This window comes from Falco naumanni, chromosome 5, assembly GCF_017639655.2.
Source record: "Falco naumanni isolate bFalNau1 chromosome 5, bFalNau1.pat, whole genome shotgun sequence".
NCBI lineage: Eukaryota > Metazoa > Chordata > Aves > Falconiformes > Falconidae > Falco > Falco naumanni.
Window position 1 is genome coordinate 27,983,751 of NC_054058.1, and position 18,173 is coordinate 28,001,923.

The window sequence follows — 18,173 nt, forward strand, 5'->3', positions numbered from 1 at the left end:
AGCAGATTTTAGATACAGTTTATATCTAAATAGCCAAAACAGTATTGCCATGAATTAATGAATTACAAGAATTTCTGTGCAGAGGGTCAGGAACATCTGCTTCTCTGCAGATTAGAAATCAGTATCAATGTTATTGCCGAGGGAAGAAAACAATGCAACTCGTTCCACATGCCTAAAGTATAAAGGATTTGGAGATAATATCACTTAGCTAAATATTTTTAGAACATTTAGCATGAGAGAACTAAGATCAACAAATAATAGAGAAGATGCTAAAAGTCCTGTCTAAAAGGATGGACAATACTAACAAAGCTATTCTCATGACCACATCTGCAACAACTCAGAGATGAAAACAGCTGGCCAAATTTAGCTGAACTGGGGAGAACAACTCCAGGCTTGACAAAATGTTGTCTGAATGTTCCATCCACAGCTGCACCTTTCCTTAGAGCAGCTGGCTTCAGCATCTCCTGGGACAGATCCTGGGAGAGAAAACCCTACTCCATACATACAGAACAATTCCTGGGTCTTATGTAAAACCCCGGAGGAAGATACAAGAGGCACAGAAATGGCTTGGCTCTCTTCAAACAAGCAGCAGATGTCTTCGTGCATGAGCAGTGTGTGGGAGACACTCTCCAGCAAATTACACTGCTACAGGGTCTGGCTCCATGAAATTAGAGATCGAATCCGGAGATTAGAAACAACATGCCACTCAATTAGCAATATATTGGCTGCCAGACAAGCTCTAGGGCCGTCTTCCACGATCATGGGTCTTATCTTCAAAACCCTGTCTCCTCCCACACTTCCATGCTACCATCATGTTCAGTGGTAATATTTAACCATCACTACAAACACCTCTAACTAGAAGTCATATCTAGTCCCTCATCGGAATTCACCATCACTAGAGAACACGCTGAGCATAACCGATGACTGACACTCCACTCTCAGCTAACATCCAATTAGAAGCTCAGCTATTCAACATTTTCTGCCATCTGTCCTTTAAGAAAGCCACCACGGAGTCACCCATTTCTTCAGAAGTTAACAAGAAGTTGATTTCCCCCCTCCAAATGAAGGATATTCCAGGGTGTGAGATGGTTAGAAGGGTACACAATAATTGCAATGATATTTAGTAGTCCAGAAGGAACTAATAATGGTTCTTGAGCTTCAGCACCGTAATTTCTAGAAGTGTCATGTTCCAGGTCAAGGTCTCCTGTCAAAACCATCTTGCACTAAATAAAGACAATCTTGAGAGTTGGGCTGTAGCCTTTTCTTTGTTATATATCATTAATTATGTTTTCTTGGACAGTAGAAGAACTCTTAAGAAGGGTGCTAAAAGGTTTCTCAAGCACACCACAGGCTAGGGAGACAGTTTAAGACCTGACATGAAAGCCTTCATGCTTTATACCACACTGTAATCACAATAACTGGCCTTCCTCATCTTTCTGTGACATTAACCACATCGGCTATAGCTATTGTTTACATTTCAACTCATGTCCTAACTTCCAGATTTTCACTTTTCACTGTAATATCATGCTACACTTTTGTTTTATCCCCTTCATACCTTACCTGTTAGTATTCTCCAGGACTTCAACCTTCTTACGCAGCTCACTATTTTCATTTGAACAGGTCTCAACTCTGGAGACAGTACAAGGACAGAAAGAGAAATGTAAAAAATCAGTCATTTATTATAGAGATTGTTAAACAAACCAAGCTTGCTTTCACAGAGAGCTCTATGATCTTACCTACATTTAATGAAAAGTTACAACGACTAACTTCAGTAATAGTCTTTAATCATACTTACTGTAAAAGACATTGCAAAAGATACTACTACTAGCTGCAGACCACCTGCTTACAGTGCTCAACTACATCCCAGTAGGAGCAGCTCATTTAGGATGGGTTGTAACTACTTTTTGCCCCTCAAAATAGCAACAGCAAAGACCCTGCTCAGATTTTCTCTGCGCATTTGGCCATGGGACAGATACTTTAAAAGTTACAGAACACACTATATTTATGTTGTTAGCAACTATTTTGTGCAATTTGGCAAATGCCATGCTTTCGAAATAAGGTCCTCGAATTTCAAGTTTATGGAGGCTAATAAGCCGGGAGGTTAATTCCCAAGAGAGTTCTCATTTCCACGCTTTCCCTGGAAACCCCCAAAACTAAAGCAGATTAGCATATAACATGCCACATAAAAGGTCCAAGTAAAAATATGGGACTCCCAAGTAGACAAACATGACCACCTGGAATAGCTTCAAGAAGGAAAAAGGTCAAGGGAAATATTTTTGGTATCTGGATGCAGAGGGTGCAACTTCATAACAGTAACTCTGAGAAAGCGAGTCTCAACTATAAAGAGATAAGAAGACAAAAAGGAAATCACATCAAGGATATCACCAAAGATGGTACAAGGGGTTTAACAGATCCATCTGGTGAAGTGCATAAGATAAATGCACTAGAAAACTTGTCTCTTGGAAGGAAGATTTATTTGAGACATAAATCACTAACTGGGAGTTTGACTCCTCCTTGCTAAGGGAAGTCAATGGGTCACGTGCTGTTTTCCCGAGTCCTGCTTATTTTCCCAGGCAGTCCTGACTCACCCACTTTCTACTTCTGTCTCCATCTGCTCTACAAGACAGAATATATTCACTGTGAATCCACCTTTCCATGGACACTGCCTACCCACTAGGCCAACAGAGTTGTGTGAGGCAGAGGCCAATAGCAGATGGGTCTTGCCTTATTTAAGGTTTAAAGTCTTTGTCAGCGTGTTAGCAACATGGTGCTGTAACGAACGTAGCACCCAGCACATGCAGAAGCAGAAGCCAGAAGGGCCTTTTCTCAGTCATAACCACGAGATGGCAGCTGGCACTCTGTGCACAAAACAGTCTCAGCATCAACAGCTGGATCCCTTCCCAGTCCAGAACTAGTGCTATTGGCCGGCCTGAAACAGGAAGGAGGTTGGCTTACTTTTTTTCCAGACTGTCCATGTATTCTTTCTTTTTTCTTCTGCTTTCCTGGGCAGAGATCTAAGGAAAAAGGAAGAAAAACACCAAATATTTGCATAGAAAAAAAGCATCAGAGTTGAATTAATAAACTGGTAGAAAGCCCTGACATTATTAGATTCGAGCATCCGTGCTGTTCTCATTTCTATTCCTGGCAAGCAAAGCACTGACTTGGTCTGCTTCCACATCCTGAAGTAAGACTGCTCTGCTCAGTAGTGGGAAAAAGATCATCCTTGCTCTTACAAAACTAACCTTAAAAAGTGAATCAGATTCATCTGGAGAGAATATCCTACGACAAATACTAAAAGATGATCCCAGGACAATGCCTTGCATCTGGGAGAGGAAAAGCCCATGTATACATTAGAAAGCAGCTTTGCAGAAAAGACTTGGGGGACCTGATGAACAAGTCAAATCTCAGTCAGCAATGTGCCCCTGCAGCAAAGGCAGCCAACCAGATACAGCTCTACGTTAACAAGGACTGGAGGTAGAAGGTCAAGAGAGTGGTTCTTGTCCTCTACTCAGTGCCTGCAAGGCCACAGCTGAGCACAGCATACAGTTTGTGGCTCTGAAATAAATACTTTGGGTGTACAGAAGCAAGCCCAGAGAAAGACCACAGCTATCTATAATAAGCATGCTGGAGCACATGATGTATCAGGAAAGGCAGGGAAAGCTGGGTTTGCTCAGATTTAAGAAGACAAGGCTAAAGAGGGAATCCTATTGCAGTCCTCAACTATCTTGCATAGTGAAGATGATGTCAGAGTCTTCTAAAAGAGGCATACAGCAAAATGGCAAGAGGCATCAAATGCAAGCTGCAACAAGGGAAATTCCAATGAGACACTAAGAATGCTATTCATTTGTTTTTACCACAAGAGTGGCCTAGTATGGGAACAGGTTGCCCATAGATGGTGGGGACTTGCCACCCTTTGAGACAGTAAAATGTGACTGGACAAGTCCCTGAGCAACTTGCTCTAAGCTGGCCCTGCTTTCAAAGCAAGCAGTTGGACCAAAGGACCTCCAGAGATCCCCTCCAATATATATGGCTTATTATATGAAAGTGGTACATAAAACGCACAAGGTCACTTCCAAAAATTTTGAAAATACATCTTACAAGACCAAATTCCAATTCAGTGTGGGCAAATTTACACCTCTATCTACAAAACCAGTAACAGAATGCATTAACCTTCCAAGCTGTGCTAGTATCCTCTAGAACAAGTGAGCTAGCCAGGTCTGGAAAAAAATGCTTTCCTCCCTACCACTAGGCTCTTCCCCACGTTGGAAGAAAGAAACGACTTGTAGGACATTTCACAGCCTTGGTATCAACCATCCATTTAAAGGTCACAGAATTTAGTGATCAAAAGAATAGGACACTGAAATACAGTCAGATTTTAAAACATGAAACAGTGGAAAAGAACACCTTCATGACCATGGAGAGAATACAGAGGTCTTCGCCTACCATAAGGGTAGGACTGTGCTGTTTTTAAAATGGAGCTAAGCAACAGCAACTTGATACACTGCTTGCTAAATACTCTATTGTTCATGTGTTCAGGTAAATACATAGACGGAGGCACACTGTCATAGTGACAGACAATTTGATGGATGTGTTTAGGAACAAAGAAAAACACTTCATTAGAAGTCATCTTATAGCATTCAACAGTACCAACAAATCATTACTGCAGAATTGTTGCAGCATTTTTTTAAATGAAGGAAAAGCAGAAACTACCCAGCAAAGCTAACTAACATTTACCTTGTTCTTTATTTTCCTGCGGATTTTCTTCAGCACTTTTTCCTCTGCTTTTGTCAGGGGCAGTTTGGTAGGGATTGGGTACCCCTCTGCTATCAGCGTCCTCTTCTCCTCCTCTGTCAGGATGAGCGGGCCGGTCCCCTGTAATTTCTCCAGGTGTCATAGAAATGAAATAACACAACAGTAAGCGCACACAGCCCTAGAGAAAAGGCTGTTAGGGAGGAGAGGCAGTAGCTCTTCCACTTCAGAAAGGACTGCCTACTATAACAGCAGCCACTTGCAATTGGGAATGCATGGAAGCGGAAGACTTCTTAGATAGCTTCCATTCAGAGACTGAACCTTTGGGACAGGAGTCCCTCAAACAGTTGTTCTCAGCCCAGCTCTGCACACAGAGGCCAACAGTAAAACTTCCTTTAGCTCAAACAGGGAAAGAGACAAATGAGAAGAAGCACTACTGAAAGTCCCTCCCTAAAGATAACCCACTTGCTTTCAACAAGACAAGAGGACAGATGCAGATCTACCAGGGACAGGTTAACCCAGCAGGGCTGGGTCCTAACGCAAAACACAATCCATGGTGGAAGAGACCTAATAACACTGTTGAACCCTGTCTCAACTTAGAGGAGAGGCACACACTGTTCTCTGTGGGAACAGAACAGACCAGTGAGCAAGAATTACCGGATCTGCAGTTTTGACCAGAGATCTAAAAAAACCCAGAAAATTAGCAAATCCAGGGCAAAAAGAAAATTTAAAAAGGAAAAAAAAAACCCAGAGGCAGATAGATAGATGCTGGGAAAAGCCAGCCAAACTTACATGCGGTGCAGTCAGGAGAGGGGAATTGGAAAGCACTGAAGCTGTGCGCGATGTCACTTTAGCCGTGGCTTGTAGCTGGACGGGGCTTGAAGGAGGGAGCGATCTAGCCGGGCTCTGCCCTCCTTCAGAGTCACTGCCATGGCTGCTGGGAGGGGTTGGAGGCAAATGAAGGGGATCCACTGCTAAATGGCAAGAGAGACATATAACACAAGGTTTTGAGGTGCTAATTTAATTTTCCACTAGAGCCACCACCATCACCCCAGCTTCCAAGACTGGGACTGTCTGCTAAAAAATGGATCAGGAAAAGTGGCAACTTGGAAGATTTTCAGAGCATGCAGGTCTCCAAAGGAGGAATGAATTGCAGCAGCTATCTTTAGGTTCAAGAGACAAAACAGGGCTCTGCACATATGCTCCAGTCTTTTCTACCTACACTTCAGATTCTTCTCCAAATATTTTGAGGTTTAAGTATAACCAGTACAAGGCCCCTGTCCCTCGGAAACCACATTAACAGAGGGGCTCTGAGCCAGTGCACTTTCTCTCCAAAAACAATAATCTTTCCTAACTTTGCTGTGTATTAAACAAATTGCCATTATTTTTCAAGAGAAGGGCTTGTGCCCAAGGTGTTATATAAACAGGGAGGAGAGAAATAATCTGACTCCTAAGGACCTGGTTTGCCACAACTGGTAGGAAGTGAGATGTACTGATGGAGCAGGAGCAGCATAAACAACGACCGCAGGAATCTCTCTCTGTGCTATCCAGGGCCATAAGCTAACTTCTGCTGCACTTACAGCCAAAAAAACCTGTGCTAGAATTGGCAAGCAAAGTGCTGCTTATGACCAAATGGGTCTGAACCACGAGAAGCAGGGCAATGTCTCACTTACTCATATTACATGGACAATTTAGCAAATGTCCAAACCAGCCACAACTATAGTCATTTTTCCTCTGAGAGAAATTTACAGCGATGAAAATTGGGAATAGGAAGATAGAGCTGAATTTGCTGCCTTCCACTTCTGTTATACTATGAAAATTGGAGTTGAAAAAATCAAATAGGTGGTGGGGGAGGAAGGAAGAAAAACAGTAACAAAGAAAAGCTATTACACATGAGCTCTCTCTGTCTTGCATCATATCTAGTAGTTGCCAGAAGACAACACACACTTGAAAAACAGCAAGGCCCCTAACTGCACAAATTGAGCAACGGAATGTATGCCCTGGGTTGAGATACAGCCTCCCTTTTTCCACCTGCTACACCACTTGCTTCTCTCCCTAAAGCAGTTCTACTTACCTATACAAATGAATTCATTAACAGAACATCAAGTGTTCCTAATGGAGATGCAGTTATCTGCTCAAATTTCAGCCCAAATATTTGGCTTTTTCAAACTTCTCTTGGGTTAACAGATCATGTGCCACAAAGCCCTGTTTAACTTTCAGGGCAGGGATCCTTGCTCCCCCTTCCTCATTTACAGACTAGTGCAAAGAGGTCCTGGTCATTCTTTAAAAGTCTGCTAAAAATAATGTGCTAGGAACAGATGCACCTAACTTCTAATTTCATATAAACTCACATCCTTGCTTTTGTATCAGAGGTTAAAACAGTGAAGTTTCCACTTATGCTCTTCATGTTTTCTATGCCTTGGTTAAGTTCCTTCAAATTGATTTCTCTTCTAGCCTAAATAATCCTGTACTTGAAGGATTCAAACTCCCTCCAGTAACTGTACAATTATTAATATGCTACAGACAAAAATGGATCATTTTCTTTATGATGAGCAAGGGAGGGAAAAAAAGAACAAAAAACACATAAATGGATCAGAGAGAGGCTGGCTCTTCAGCAGCCTGAGTTGAATCCCTAGAAGGCAACAGCTTCAGCCTAAAGATTAACATGGTGAATGAGGAAGCCAAATATTTAATCAGGGTAAAGTACATTTATTGTGCATTCTGGTCATCTCCCACTGTATTTTGTGTTGGTAATTAACAGACCTTCCTTAGAAGAGAGGTTCAAGAACTGATCCACTTCATGGGGCTCCAATTTAATCTCTGGAAGAACTTTCTGGCTCAGTGGTTTCATCTAGAAAAGAGAAATTAACAGCATGAAAACCCAAAGTACATCTTAAAATCTTAATAGAAGGATACAAGGACGACTTCTCCTTCCTTCTCCGGCTCTGCTACAGGCAAAGCTTTAACTGTTTCACACAGTTTGCTAAACCAGGCTACAGAGAATGCTGCCCCAACTACTCCCACTATGGCTTTTCTTACTACTATATTTAGTTAAATAAAAGATTACACCTCAGAGGTGACATTTCAGACTGAAAGCTAGCATGCAACCCACTCAAATTACTTCTCTTAGCAACAGAGCTGCTACTAGGATTTGCTGGACCACACAGTCTGTTAGAGCAGAGAGGGAAACACTCCCGGCAGCGGGGGAGAGCCTGTTCCAAGACCGTTGTTATCTGGGGGAAAGAGCAAGGTGCCAAGTCACTCAGCACCACATTATCAGACCCAAGTTCATATCACAGTGTGGAGGAGCAGGAAAAGAGACAGTCACAGCTGTCCAAAGTTTGGAAGACATCTGGCTTGCCCTGTTGACAGGGCTGGGGCACCAGGCTGACTAGCTGTTGCCCAGTCTGCCTGTGCGCTACAGTCAGTCAGTCTGGCACGTCAGCATGCTCACTGCAGCCAAAATCTATCTCAATAACCTGTGTTAATTAATCCATGCAACGGTAATGAGCCACGAGCTATTCCCAATATACTTTTTGCAAATCACAGCATGCCAAGCTATAGCAGGACTATGTACCAGGGACAGCATATTCAGAAGAAGATTATGGGAAACTTGTGTTTAATCTGTTCAGTTTCTCATAAAATAATTTCTGTTGCACATATTTCTGATCCACATCCAAGCGGAAACATTTACTTTTTAGCATATATGAACTCCACCTGGCCCAGACTGACATTGCACCCCGGGGACTGAGAACAATCATGCTTCTTCCTCCACTAACAGGGGACCCTGGTGAGCCCTCAGCTATTGCAGTTCCTTCTCCTTAAACCAACCACAGGCAAACTAAGCCCTTAAAAATGCCCACTGGCTGCTCCAGCTGTGGTCAGAAAGGCATCACAAATGCTCCTGATGAGGCAGGTTGGTGTGGAAGCAGCAACAGCTTGAAATGTCAAAGCTTCACAAATCTGGCAAGAGTGACTTAGCAGGCAAACAGGGAAACTCTCCAGTCATTTCAAACAAGAAGTCTTGTTCTGATTATGGGAAGGCACAACAGCACTAAAGCACATTATTATGGAAAACACTTAGCTTGTCACAGGCTCAATAGGGCAAATGGGTTAGTCAGTTCAGGTGGGACTGGTTCATTAGAAACTGTTTAAATATTTTTTAAAACGCAAGGGCCCCAGGCTTTGAGGATAGCATAGAAGAGAAAGTAGTGCATCTAACCATTAAGACCTGAAGATGCAGGTAAGTGTTTTGAAACGTAAGCTCTTACAGCAGTAGTGAGACACCAGCAAAGTTCAAAAACCATTAAAGCAGCCTGTAGCATGCATCCTGAATTGACAGGCTTTGGCACTAAGGAGTCCACACTGGTATGCAAGCATAGAAGAACCTATAGCGAATTGCACAGAGGAGAACAGAAAAAAGTACCAGGGCGTCCATTTGTAGCTCTGGTTGCTCCCCCTCCAGCGATGTAGCTGTGACAGTGAGACTGACTGAGGGAGCAAGGCCTGATGTCTCGCACAAAACTGGCTCAGTCTTTATTCCTGCTGGAGTAAGCTCTGCAGCCAGACACCATTCCTCATTTTCCAGGTCACCTGCCAGGGAAGGAAATCAGACACCACATGTTTAGGTCAAAGACAGAAATACTACAAATGAAAATAATGTCATTCCTCCTCCAGCGAAGGGAAACAAACACAGAAGGCATTTCAGTCCATCAACAAAACTCTGTCCTTACTATTCAGCTCTTAGTCAATGCAGACAACCATGCCATTTCAGGGCTGTAACCTAATCCTAGCCCCAGGATACAGAGAGGAGCAGCGAGGAAAGACAGAGCACTAATCACTGAAGATTGCCGAAAGCTGCTAACACGCAGCAGAACAAGACCAAACAAAAGCCATTGGGTAAAGCATCCAGGGAGCCATATCCCACACACACTAATGCCTGCTCACTCGGTTTTATTCCTCCTTGTATAGATGGCGTTTAGCCAGACTTCTGCTCCTTCTACTGCTTGCAATCATCAAATAACTGGAGTAGTGATATTATACTTTTAAGAACAAAGCATTTTTCATACTCTCAACTTCAAAAATTTTCTCCCAAGGACTCATTTAGTAAGTATAAAAGAGGACAAAGACTTTGATGATTTCACCAGAGCACCAGTGCTGTGGTGATCATGCTAATTTCCTCCCCAGACCCTCTGGAAGTCACAGCACAGGATGCGTATTTTGACTGGCAGCAATGAAACACGCATTGCATGTTGGCAGAATTGTTCCTTAGCTCCACTTACTGCAAGCTTACAAATCCAAAGAAGGTCATGCCACTTTTCAGGGGACAAAGCTGAAAGGTTTGCCTTGCACTGTCAAGAATTGGAAGAAGGCTTGCATGGGAAGTTGGTAGCCCCCTATTTCCATTCATGAAGCCATTGTTTGGCTTGCTGAGAAGGGACTTATTCTCCCAGGTCTAAAGTATGACAGAAGATCAAGACCTTGAGAAGATTTAACCTTTAAAACAATTCCACAAGGCTATTAACCACCCCACTTTAAAAAAAAAAAAAAAATCAAATGTATTTTTGACAGTTGTAAATCTGTCTTAAAAAAAATTCTCATCCCTACTGCTAGAGTTCAGTCATGTAAGTTCTTTTCTCTTACAGGAGAGTACCCTACACCAGCTGTACTGCCCCTCAAGAGCATACAGCACAGTCCTCTGCCACAACTCATCAGTAGCTGCGAGAAGCACGTCCATTAAATCAAGCAGCTGGAATCTGAGGCCAAATACGTAACAGTGTTGATCTTTCTTTCAAAGCTTTCTCCTGCCTTCAGAGTATTTACTGCATATCCAGACTTAAAGCAGAGAGCAAGCACGTACACCATACGGCTAGTAAACAGCAAGAGAGCTCTGAATGAGCTGCACGCTGCATCAACACTGTGGGAGGCAGCCACGGTGCTGTGGCTGTGCCACCAGCGGTCTGCAGGGCTGACACAAGCCCCTTACACACCGAACTTACACATCACATGGTGAGATGTCAACAGAGTTCAGCTGCAAACAGGTAACAAAAATAAGAGTGGGCTTTACAGCCTCCGTGCTGCTGTCTGCCTTGCTGTTAAGACCACACACACACACGGCACACAGGCACTGGGCAGAGGCTGGGTGAGTGGAAGAAGGGAGAAGCATGTGTGTCTCCGGTGCCAGTAATTACTTTGTGGTGGGACCTAACCTCCACCAACGGCAAGGAAGGAGGTAATTTGAGTAGACACACCAAGGAATTAAAAATGAAAAACACAGATCCTGTAATAAGAAGTCAACAACAGCAAGCCCAGCTCTGCCAAAAGAAGCAATGGTACAGCAAGGGCTAAACACTGTATTTAAGTTTGTGGAGAACTTACTCCCAAAGCTTTCTGGGAAATGCAGAAATATAAAAATAGAAGTATTTATGAAAAAAAGAGGTAGCATTGTCTAAATATTAACTCAGGAGACAGGACACTGCTCTCTTTCAACCTCCCTGAGCCTCTCTACTCACAAACCCAAGAACGCAGCTCCCTCCGTGCCGAATGCAATGAAAGATTCAGTGGATCTGTGGACTTCCTCTAGCTTACTGTGTGTGGATCATTCAGATAAGAGATTTAAAGCTGTACCTTTGCCTGGAAATCCAGACTCCCTTGGCAAATTAAACTTTAAAATGCTTGTTTGGATAAGTTCTGCCAAAACCTCTCCCCACAACATGTTGTGCGGAGCCTTTGCTTTCTGCCTCACACCTCTGGGATGAGCTACCCCATGGCAGTGCTATCATCTGGGATCTCCTTTACACTCCCTTTGGGAGGGGAGGCTGCATATAAATGAGAGCTATCAGTGAAGCAAGTAATTAGCCCTGAACTTTCTGACATTTGTATCACTGTGCAAGTAGAACAGAAATCTAGCCACTGGGTGCCCAGCAAAAAAAGGGCATGTACTCTAAGGCTGCACTTTGCGATGTTTATCATCTCTAATCCCTAGACTCATTATGAGAATTCAGCTGCTGTAAGACAGCAAGATATGCTGGCCTTCAGCCGGTCATTTTACTCTTCTGGAACCTGACTTTGCTGATTAACCTGACATCCCTGCCATCACCACTTAGATCCGCACAAACTGCTTGGAGTTAATCTAGGCTTCAAAGCCGGTCTAACCAGTTTGTAGGGTTACAAATGGTTTTCAGCGACAGCAACATACAGTGTTTAACACTGAGACAACTTTGAAGAACTGCATCTAACACTTTTTTGACACTGCCCCTTATGATGCATGGCAACAGCTGTCATTCCACATGAACAACCCTGTGAAATGAAGGGATAGAGCAACACACTGGTCATATCCCACCGCGACACTCCCCTCTCCCCACTTTTTCCAAGCCCCTGTTACACATCCACTAGCACTGTCAGTGTTGTGCAATATTACTTTCTTCTAACATATTCCAGCTTCTGAAGTCACCAATTATATCTCCTCTGCTCCAAGAGAGCTGCAAGGACATTTCCTACCCTCCTTTGTCCTCTTCCTGAGCACAGCAGGTTGACATTAGCTGAAAATCAAGTTTATTCTTATAGTAGCCCCTTAGCACCTTAGACTACTCTGCCAAGCACTGTACTAGCAGAACAAAGTGGCAGCCCTTCTCCCAAAGCCCTTGAGAATGTTGCAGAAAACTAAGCAAACATCGGAAAAACTGAGCAGGCTACAGAATACTGGTCATACCGAGAGGCATGGCACACTCTCCAAAACAGTATTTCTGAGACAGAGGGGTATGGAGAACCATGAGAGAGGTTTCATGGAATAATGAGAACAAGCAAGGAGGTGTGCATGAAATACTGAAATGAAAGGAAAACGGAGACTGGCTCAAGAAACCCACTGGAGGAAAGGGAATTGTCTTCTCCAAACAAAGCAAGACATGCTGTGGAAAGAGTAGATGACTCGTGTCATAAAATTGAAGGTCAATGCTTATATTTGACATGATCCAGGAGGTACGGGTGAACTACTGAGACAGATTCCAAAACAAAAGGCTGAGAAAATGATCTCGGTTCTGGTATTCTAGACAGATACAGCAGGGCAATACTGCATTGCTAAGGTGAGACAAATATGCTGCAAGTCATTCAGATACAGAGAGAAGAAAGTCTAAACAAGATTTATCTATCCAAGTGGCTAAGAAAATCCACATCCTAAAGACGGTCACTTTGGCTGTTAAAAATCTCTTCTCAGGCTTCGAAACACTGATTCCAAAGCTCACTGATGAACAAGTAATACTGCCTGTCAGCCCCCTTTCCCAGCTGAAATTTCCTATGAACTTTATGAGGTTTTCATAGAACTTCCTATGAGCTCTATCATCCAATGACTGTTTAGATTAAAAGCATTCCCCTTTACCTACCCTTTCATAAGTCAAATAACGCTAGGCGTTTTGGCACATGGAATATGTCATTTAAGGAGTTTACACAGTATTCAGCAAAATCCCAGGTGACGCTTCTATGTGCAACGCAACGCACTAGCGCTGTTAAATTCCACATACAGTCTATGTTAACTGAACATTTATGTTACAAAGTCCTCAGGTATTAAGAAATATATGAAAGTTTCATTCAGTGCACATCTAAAAACAGGAATGTTTTAATAATGTGATCAAAGAATTTCTCTACAGGACCTGTGCCTTACCTAACAAGCAGAATGCATGGCACTCCCCTAACAGAGAGGCTATTTCATGTTTTGATATTCTCATTGTCTTATGCACAGCCTCATATCTCCTTTACCAAATAAATTCAAATTCTGTTCCCATAGAGCTGTTTAACTCCCTCCTAGGGAAATGCTTCACCGACCTGAATATCTCCTTTACCAAATAAATTCAAATTCTGTTCCCATAGAGCTGTTTAACTCCCTCCTAGGGAAATGCTTCACCGACCTGAATTCATTTCCACAGCAGTCCTGAAAATTCAAGTGAGCCATGGAAAGATTTAGGCCAAAAAGTATCTAGTAATTTGAAATGGCCAACTGGAGACAACTGGAATTTGATTTTTCACATATTTAGCACTGTTATTATACTTTCTCAAAATACATTATGCATTGAGTTTTCAGGTGCAGCTGTGAGCATCTACCACTTCTGCAAGTTAAACATCAGTTTCAAATCAAGCATCAAAAAAACCCATTCATCACAGCAATCCAGGATTTGTGACATGCATCCAAGTTCTTATCTTCTGTGTCCAAAACTAAAATTACATTTCTTCAGAAAGCTTTTGTGCGCTGCTTCTGCTGTCAAGCTTGCCCCATTTTCCCTGCAGACTCTTGTTTAGCATGCATCTTCCACTTCCTTTTCTAAAAGAAAATAAAAATCTAAGAGCCTTACAAAGCGCCAAAGTTCAATCCATGTACTGAGCAATGTTCTTGCTGATAGGAAAAACTTTAAACATGTCCTTTCTTTCCCAGCCGCACTCATCGTGAGTCCAGGTTGCTCACTGGTACGACATGCAAGGTATTGTAAGATGCTGTGCACATGACAGTGCAAGAGAGCAAGCTCAAAACAGGATGTAAGTCCCTCAGTACTGTAAGTGTAAGCACTGCTCATTGTGCGTATCTACAGCAACGTGTCCAAGTAGCAAACAAACTTTTTCTGTTCTCTGTCTTTACTTCAGAGGCCCTAATCCGGCCCCAAGTTCCATCATCTGCAGTTAAGATGGGCAACGCTAGTAAGATCTACTCAACATACCACAAGTGGACTTTCCCTTTCTACTTTCCTTTCTCCAGTTCACTGTACTCAAAAGGGAAAGTGCTATACAACATTTTGCACAATAAAAGCTGAAGATATTTAAAGTCCATAATGAAGACTGAATTATGGACAAGTTCTTGGCTTTGGGTGCACAACACCTAAGTCAACTGCTCTCAGTGCTGCACACCACATACATTATGATGACAATTTTCAACAGAAATGGATTTCAGTGCTCCTCTAAGCATCACAGCAATAATCAGTATGTGTGATTTAGGCATACATGAAAAACAGACAACCAAGAAGGACTGTGTTTGTACATGGCAGAATTGTTTATTTTTTTTATATATATATTTGTATTTATATATAGATACTAAAAAATCACACATAGTCTCTTAACAACACCATGTGTAGCTTTCTAGGATCCTCATATTTCTCCGAAGAACTGCAACATTTTGCTTCTTTCCTTGTTCTATATAATACAGGAAGGCAGGGTAGGAAAAGTGGAAAAAAACATCAAAAATGCTTACTTCAACTGTACAGTTTTTTTAATATCAGTTTTCAGTGAGTTTTCCTTTCCTTATTTTAATTACTTCTATCCAACATTATTCTATCCAACTAATTCTTCAATCTTGCCCAACATAGCACCTCTTTTCCTGAGAAAAAGTAATCTTCTCCAACACTGAGTAAATGTCACCCTCTGTGACAGATGTACAGAGAAACAGAGCTTACAAAACAACTAAAAAGATCTCCCTTGCTCCCCACATCGTTTCAGCACTCATTTAATCCTTCATTAAAGAGTTTATCAGAGACACTTTTTGCATGGATAACCAAGCTGCATCAGTGAGGAGTTGTGTATTTTTAAATAAAGAAAATTAGAGATGCACTCTCTCCCTCAATCCCTCCCAAGTACAGAGAATGCAAGTATTCAGAGAAACAACATGATTTTCACCTTTTCTTTCCCTGCAGTAAAAAGGAAGACAGTACCACTAGGTAAACAAACCCAAATGAGGGGTGTACCACTGAACCTAGTCTTGAAGGAAAAAAAAACACCCATACCACCACGACAACCATAACAGATCGTAATCATACAGAAAACAGATGCGTGCACTGCATGTCATTTGAAACAAGCCTGCAAATAAGACCTGCAGAAGCATCAAGGGATATCCTTATGTCTATAAGCAGAATGAAGAGACAGCTCTCGCCTCCTCCAAGCTCATTGTCCAAGCAACAGATAAAACATCTAGAGAAAGACAAAACTGGGAACTTAAGGAGACCACAATGGACTACTGGTCAAAATGCTTTGCACAGTTATCAGAAGAGACATCTTTGGACAGGGTAATGCAAGAAGATCCCTAATGCGTCAAACTATTCTCTGGCCAAGCATATTTAAATAATCCTGCTCTTCAGCTGTGTCACGGATTTGAGCAAAAGGGCTTCAACTAATTCCTTTTGGTCCACGACAGACTTTATACTGCCACCATGAACCACAAGGCTTGCATGTACAGCCCACATGGCTTCTGCACTGCCATGCCATAGACAACAGTCTCATACTCAGCTCATCACATGTTAATAAGAGACTTTGACTCAACTGGCACTTAAATTTGCACCAAGGGTTCATGTTTGCAAAGCTGTACTTTGGACAACTGTTCAATGCTTGCCTGGATCCTGTCTCTGAGGTTGCTACTCCTATACAGCCGCTAGCTGTATCCAAGGGTGCTCACTAGCTCTGCACCACAGAAATACAGTTGCAAACTGGGAGCTGGCTGACTGCAAGGGGAAAACACCTCCTCAAAGACGCTCACAACTTGTTTGAGGGGGAAATGGCCACTCACCCTCTGTTGGCAGAAACACCCCACCACGAACCTGAAAAGGCCTCCGCTGGTGCACAGACTCTGGGCGTGCTGCTGGCCATGCTATTCGCAGGGAAGTTCTACATCCTCACCTCTGCCGTCTGAGCCTTTCCAGCCTCCCAAAGGCAAGCTGGACCTTTCTGGAGGAATAACTGCTTCCTTGTCTTCCCCCTGGGCTCACACCATCCCCAGCACCCAGCTCTAGGCTCACGTAACCCCCCCTGGCAGACACAAGTCCTGTTTATCATGCCTGCAATGCTGAACTCCAGTGGCACTACATCCACCTCCCCCTCCTCCACGAGGTGAGAGCCCACATTCATTGACAAACAGTTTCTCTTACAGATTTTCCAGATGGCATTTCCCCCTCCCAGCCTGCACACACACTCCCACCACAAATAATGAAACTGAAGCCCTCAAAACAGCCTCAACAAAGGAGGTACTGTTTGACTCCCAAACATTGGGGTTCTTTTTTAAAGTGCCAGGAAGGGAAAATTAAATAAATGGGCAAAGAGGAGCAGCAGTGATACACACAGTAATCACAACGTACAGCAAAAGCAGTATCTCTACTAACAAATGATCACTAGTCATACTGGCATCCCACTTTGAGCGGCACAGAGTCCATCTAAAACCCACAGATTATTTGTATCACTATCGAAGTTAATAAGACAGAAACAAAGACACAATGTTCCTCCCACACCTAAACAACCAGGGTCAATACCCTCTTTCCTGGGGAGAATTTGACAGTTTTCAGTCAGAATCATCTTGTCGTGTAAACCAGCCAGGAGATGTCTCGGTTCTGCTTTAACCTTCCTTCAAACTAAGACTTTACACAACCACAGCTGTCAGCTGGGATACAGTCCCTGATGTTCTTAATTATTTTGCTTAGGCATAGAAAAATGTTATTTTTAGAGCATTACCCTTTATATATATATGAGATTGAGGCACAGACTGAGGTGCTAGCTTGGATTTACAGCCTTAAAGCTTGATACTATTATATGTCCTATAAAAGACTATGTTTTTAAAGTTATGTGAAAATTATCCACAGGAGCACTGTGTTAAAATACGACAGTTCTCTCTCATCCACCTGAATTTTTCTCCGCACGCCCCATGCGGATGTTGTGAAGGCATATCTGTATTACGGCAGCCATCAGGCTTCAACATACGTTAAAAGGAACTGATGCTTACAGAGCATAACTAAACGCGCATGAACTCCCAGTGTAACACTACAGAAAGAATGAGATCACTGGTTTCAGAAAGATCAGGACTGGAAGTGGGAGAAGTATTCCCCTAATATGCATCATTAGGGAAACTATTCCTGGGAAATCAGCGCCTGTGGTCACTTGACACAGAGTTTTGAAAAGGAACTGCAAAGGTCCCTTTGTTTAGAAGGGAACTGCAATAGCTCCATGTCCAGAAGATACTCCCTACAGGGAAACACCAAGGAAGCGCAGTTCATTTAAACTGTATCCAAGCGGAATTCAAGAGGGACCTTTATCACAGCCTACAAACACCTGGGGAAAGAGGTTTCCGAGAGCAGATGGTTCTTTACTCCAGTAGGAACAAAGGCCATAAGGAGATCTCATATGAGGAACTGGAAGCTACAAGAGGTCTGACTGCAAATAAAGTTGTCAATTATTAACAGTAAGCCTAAATAAGCACCAAAATGCACACCTTTAAATAAAAACTGATGTTTTTCAGACACACTAAAGCCCAAGTAGAAGTTACAGGCTGGATGCAGAGTGACCTACTGAGATTTTGGACCTTGGATGTATAGTTCAAAAGTCTTCTCATCCTTTAAAACTGCACATGCTGACAAGGGCTGACTGCTACCCTTCCACATAAAAATCACCCAAATACAGGCTATCACCACCAA

General features: G+C 42.7%; 1 protein-coding gene across 2 annotated transcripts in view; it reads right to left on the minus strand.

Annotated features, from left to right (window-relative positions):
* Nucleotides 1-18,173, minus strand: part of CREB3L2 (cAMP responsive element binding protein 3 like 2) — an 85,555-nt gene that overhangs the window by 15,420 nt on the left and 51,962 nt on the right. Inside the window, exons 3-8 of one of the 2 annotated variants that reach the window (XM_040594478.1) lie at nucleotides 9,176-9,342; nucleotides 7,513-7,600; nucleotides 5,542-5,720; nucleotides 4,735-4,881; nucleotides 2,956-3,014; nucleotides 1,561-1,629 (exon numbers count right to left, since the gene is read on the minus strand). In XM_040594478.1, coding sequence (XP_040450412.1) covers nucleotides 1,561-1,629; nucleotides 2,956-3,014; nucleotides 4,735-4,881; nucleotides 5,542-5,720; nucleotides 7,513-7,600; nucleotides 9,176-9,342 — 709 coding nt within the window. Of the gene's footprint in view, nucleotides 1-1,560; nucleotides 1,630-2,955; nucleotides 3,015-4,734; nucleotides 4,882-5,541; nucleotides 5,724-7,512; nucleotides 7,601-9,175; nucleotides 9,343-18,173 lie in introns of both variants that reach the window. The other variant, XM_040594477.1, reaches the window with a different exon arrangement.